The sequence below is a fragment of the Cystoisospora suis genome (assembly GCF_002600585.1).
Source record: "Cystoisospora suis strain Wien I chromosome Unknown contig_5800, whole genome shotgun sequence".
Lineage (NCBI taxonomy): Eukaryota > Apicomplexa > Conoidasida > Eucoccidiorida > Sarcocystidae > Cystoisospora > Cystoisospora suis.
In genome coordinates this window covers 1-3,852 of record NW_027158590.1, presented here as the reverse complement: position 1 = coordinate 3,852, position 3,852 = coordinate 1, and the positions used below count along the sequence as shown (strand labels likewise).

General features: G+C 43.6%; 1 protein-coding gene across 1 annotated transcript; it reads left to right on the top strand.

The window, feature by feature from the left end:
- Positions 1 to 209: 209 nt before the first annotated feature.
- CSUI_009592 (endonuclease exonuclease phosphatase domain-containing) lies at positions 210 to 3,643 on the top strand (the record flags this gene model as incomplete). Its single annotated transcript, XM_068069705.1, has 2 exons — positions 210 to 2,604; positions 3,461 to 3,643. Coding segments are annotated over exons 1-2 (1,083 nt in total), but the record flags the coding sequence as incomplete, so codon positions are not given.
- Between the last annotated feature and the right edge of the window lie 209 nt (positions 3,644 to 3,852).

The following is a 3,852-nucleotide window of genomic DNA, read 5'->3' as shown; positions in this document are numbered from 1 at the left end:
CCCGATACCTCTATGAAGAAGAGAGACGAGCGTTTGCGTCATGGGGACTTCGCCCTCCCTCCACCTCCCGTATCTTAATTGTCACTCTCGCTTGTCAAGCTGTTTCTTCTTTCCTGTTTTTCTGTCTCTGGGGGTGTGTATGCACACCCGCATAAAGCTGCTGCATCGATGTCATAGCTAAGAGGGAGAGTGAGTGATCTTTTGATCCACGATCAGATTTGGACGGAATGAAGACGGCGGGCGAGTGAGTGAGTAAGAAGAGCTCCGCGAGGAACGAACATGTGCGATAAGGTCTTGCTTCTTTTCATGTTGCCAACGAGAGGCTTTTAGTCTCCTGTTCTTCTCCTTTTTCACTTGACTTTTCTTTTCTCCTTCTTCCCTTTCCCCTTACTCTTGTACTGTTTTGTGTAAATTTCTCTACACAAGCTTTTCGTCAGACTTCATCTACATCCAAGAGCCGTCGATGTTGTCATTCGTTACCCTACGTCAACGGAGTAGTTCTCCGCCTCCACCCTTTCTCCGCTTCTTGGAATCCGAATTTCTCAGGATATCTTGTCCTTTATACTTTCTTTTCCTTCTTTACTTGCTTACTTGCAGAAAAGGGGATGATTGGGAGATTCATTTCTCTCCTTTCTTGGCCAATAAGCGTTGGGAGATGACCGTAGCCGATCATCTCTGCCTCCTCTTCATTCATTGCTGTTAGGTCTCGCCTCCGTTTTCTTTCTACTCTCTTCTTTCTGATCGTCTCGCTTCTTTTCTGAAGCCTTCCTTCTAATCTTCCGAAGTACTGAAGGCAAAGTAAGCCATTCTTCTACAGTTTTTATCGAGAAATGGTTAGCTAACTTCCCCATTAGAGGGTCTCTGCCGCATGTCAGTCAGCTCTGTCGCTCGAAGTTCTTGTAGCTTTTGTTCTTCTGCTTCTTCTTCGAAAGATTACTTGCGAGACAGGGACTTTCTTGTTACATCCGTCATTCTTTGACGCTATTATGGAGGCAGCTTGTCGTTGTCGCTTTCGTACGAAGAGGAGGTGAATTTCTCACAAGGTCTCGTACTTTCTCTCACATCTCTTTCTTTTCACGACAGCTGAAGAAGAGCTTCCCAGCTATACGAGAAAGAGAGAAAGAAAACTCTTTCAGCCTTCGAAGAGAAGCTTGCGCCAGGAGACTGCACAGAGAAACAGGCGCCTTTCTTCATTCTTGTCCTTCGTGTGTACGGACTCCATACCCGCTTCGGATACGAGGCATCCCTCCGAGAATCTCCAACAGTCTCACGTTTTTCTTCTTTTTTCTTTCCTGCTTTCGCCAAGACGTTCCCCGGGGGTGTCGTCTTGTCCTCACCTCCGTGGAAGAGATAGATAGATAGAGGAAATGCTCTACTGGATCAAGACAACTAACTTCCTAGCATCTTTGTCTTCGTCTTCTTTCTACTTTTCGTTCATTGTCTCTTCTCACTACTAGTTATGACATCTCTCGCTAGAACCGAAGTCCTAGCTAAGTAAGAAAGTAGATTTACACTCTCTTTATGTTTCCTCGTCTTCCATGCTTCTTAATCCTACGGATATCTCGGGTCGATATGAAGAGAAGAGAGTTGAGGTGATACAAGAGAAAGGACACAAGACCTATCCTCTTTACTCTTGTGTCTTCCATCATTGCATTGTCTTCGTTTTCTTATAGATGCTTTTAGATACATGGGCAACATAGAAAGATGAATCTCTCCTTTCATTGTTCTTCTTCTTTCTCTCCTGATTCTCTTAGAGCAGACAGTGAGAAACAAAGGAGCGACTTGCACAGTCTGAAAAAGACTTCTTTTCTCGGAATCTCTGTCGATTCTTTTGGAAGGGGAACTTCTTCATCCTCTTCCTTGTTTTGTCCTTCCTCTTCGTTAGAGTCTCGCGGGAGTCTTCTTTCTCTCATGAGCGAAGAAAGCTGCTGTTCTCCTCTTTCTTCGTCAGAGAGGAAAACTAGGAGTCTCTGCTACGATGAAACAGGAGTGCCTGATACACTTGATGTCTGCCGAGTGTATGTACACCAGGGAATAGAACAACACGAAGATAGCAACGCACTTCGGAGAAATTCACCCGTCAAAATGATTTACATCACGTCGTCAAATAGAAAGACTCCTCCAAGTCATTCTACTCCTCCTCCTCCTTCTGAAATCTCTTGCTTTCCCTCGTCATCTTCTTCTTCTTCTCCATCGGAAGATCTTCAACTATCGCCACAGCACTCTTCTGCCTCTTCTTCTGTCTCTTCTCCCTTTTCGTCGTCTCCGTTGGTCTGTAACCTTCCCTTTTCTTCTTCTTCTTCATCTCCTTCCTTTTTACGTCCTCCTTCTTCTCTTCTTCTCCCTCTCGCCTTTCTTCTTCTTCACTCATCCTCTCAACTCTCTCCCCATCCTTCTTCTTCTTTCTCTTCTTTTTCCTCTTCTTCTTCCTCTTTCTCCTTGGCTGTGTGGCTGAGTAGGAACCTGGAAGGGACTCTTCCCTCTTTAACTAAGGCTTCAGCTAAGAAAGTGGTTGGTCTCTCTAGAGGGTCGATTTATGAGCCCATTGTCGATTTCTGTTTCACTATACCTGAAGGAAGTAAAGGACAAATCAAGGCCCAGACGGTAAAGGAACATCTCTCTTCTTCTTCCTTTTCGTTTTCTCTTTCATCTTTCTCTCTCTCTCCCTTCTTCTCTCCTTCTCTCCTTCTTCTTTCTTCTTTCTCTCTCCCTGTATTCCTATCTACTCTAAAGGAGAGAAGGTGGAGAGAAAGAGAAAGGATGCTAGAGAAAGAGGCACAGGGACGCAACGCATAGAGCCAGTAGATACAGTTCGTCTCACACACCCGACAAAGCTCTATCTATCTGTCTCTCTAATCTATCTATCTATCCATCTATCTATCTACCTATCTATCTTTAATCTATCTTTCTTTCTGTCATCTATCTATCTCTCTTGAATAAATCTATCTATCTATCTTTAAGTGTATGNNTTAAGTGTATGGAGTCGTTTAGGCTGATCTCTCACATGCACATACATGTTACCTCAGTGTCATATCTAGGAATACATACCTATTTCCACACCGAACGCCCCTATCAACATCAATACATGCACGTGTACCTGCGTCTCTATGTATATATATGGTCCTGCAAATGTATATATATCTATGTACACGTATGTATGGGTATGCCTGTACATAAGTGTATGTATAGATCGTGACCTGTCGTTACAGGCACCGAGGTCTTATTGCTAGGGACACGTCTCCCCCTAGTAGTAGTCTTCTCCTTCCCTACATTCTTTTCAGATTCTTATCGCACTTCGAGAGAAGCAAAGAAATGCATCTGGCTCCCGTTCCAAGAAAGTTCAGATGTCTCGAGATACATGCCTCATCATTCAACACCTGCATGCAGTGCTTGCATGCATATCTCGCATTTATCTATCTTCATTCTCTGTCTTGTTTGTTCTCCTCCGTCTTCTCGTCAGATGATAAGCTCGCCGGGGCATGAGTTAATCATTTTGAATAGAACAGAGAGTGAAGCTCTATCAATCATCAACAACTCTCCAGACTTTTCTTCTTCTTCTTCCTCCTCCTCCTACTACTACTCTGATAGAGACCACACGATCTGTCGTCGCCTGATTGATAACGCGAGGGTTCGAGAACCTCTCGGTAAGAAGAAGAGGAGAAAAAAAAGGAAAAGAACGACAAGAGGGGGGAGAGAAAGAATTCGAACGAAGCAAAGATCTCTCTTCTGTCCGGTCTATACAAAGAGTCCAACCGTTGCTTCTCTCTACGTGATATCTATCTATCTATCTATCTTTAATCTATCTATCTATCTTTAATCTATCTATCTTTAATCTATCTTTAATCTATCTAT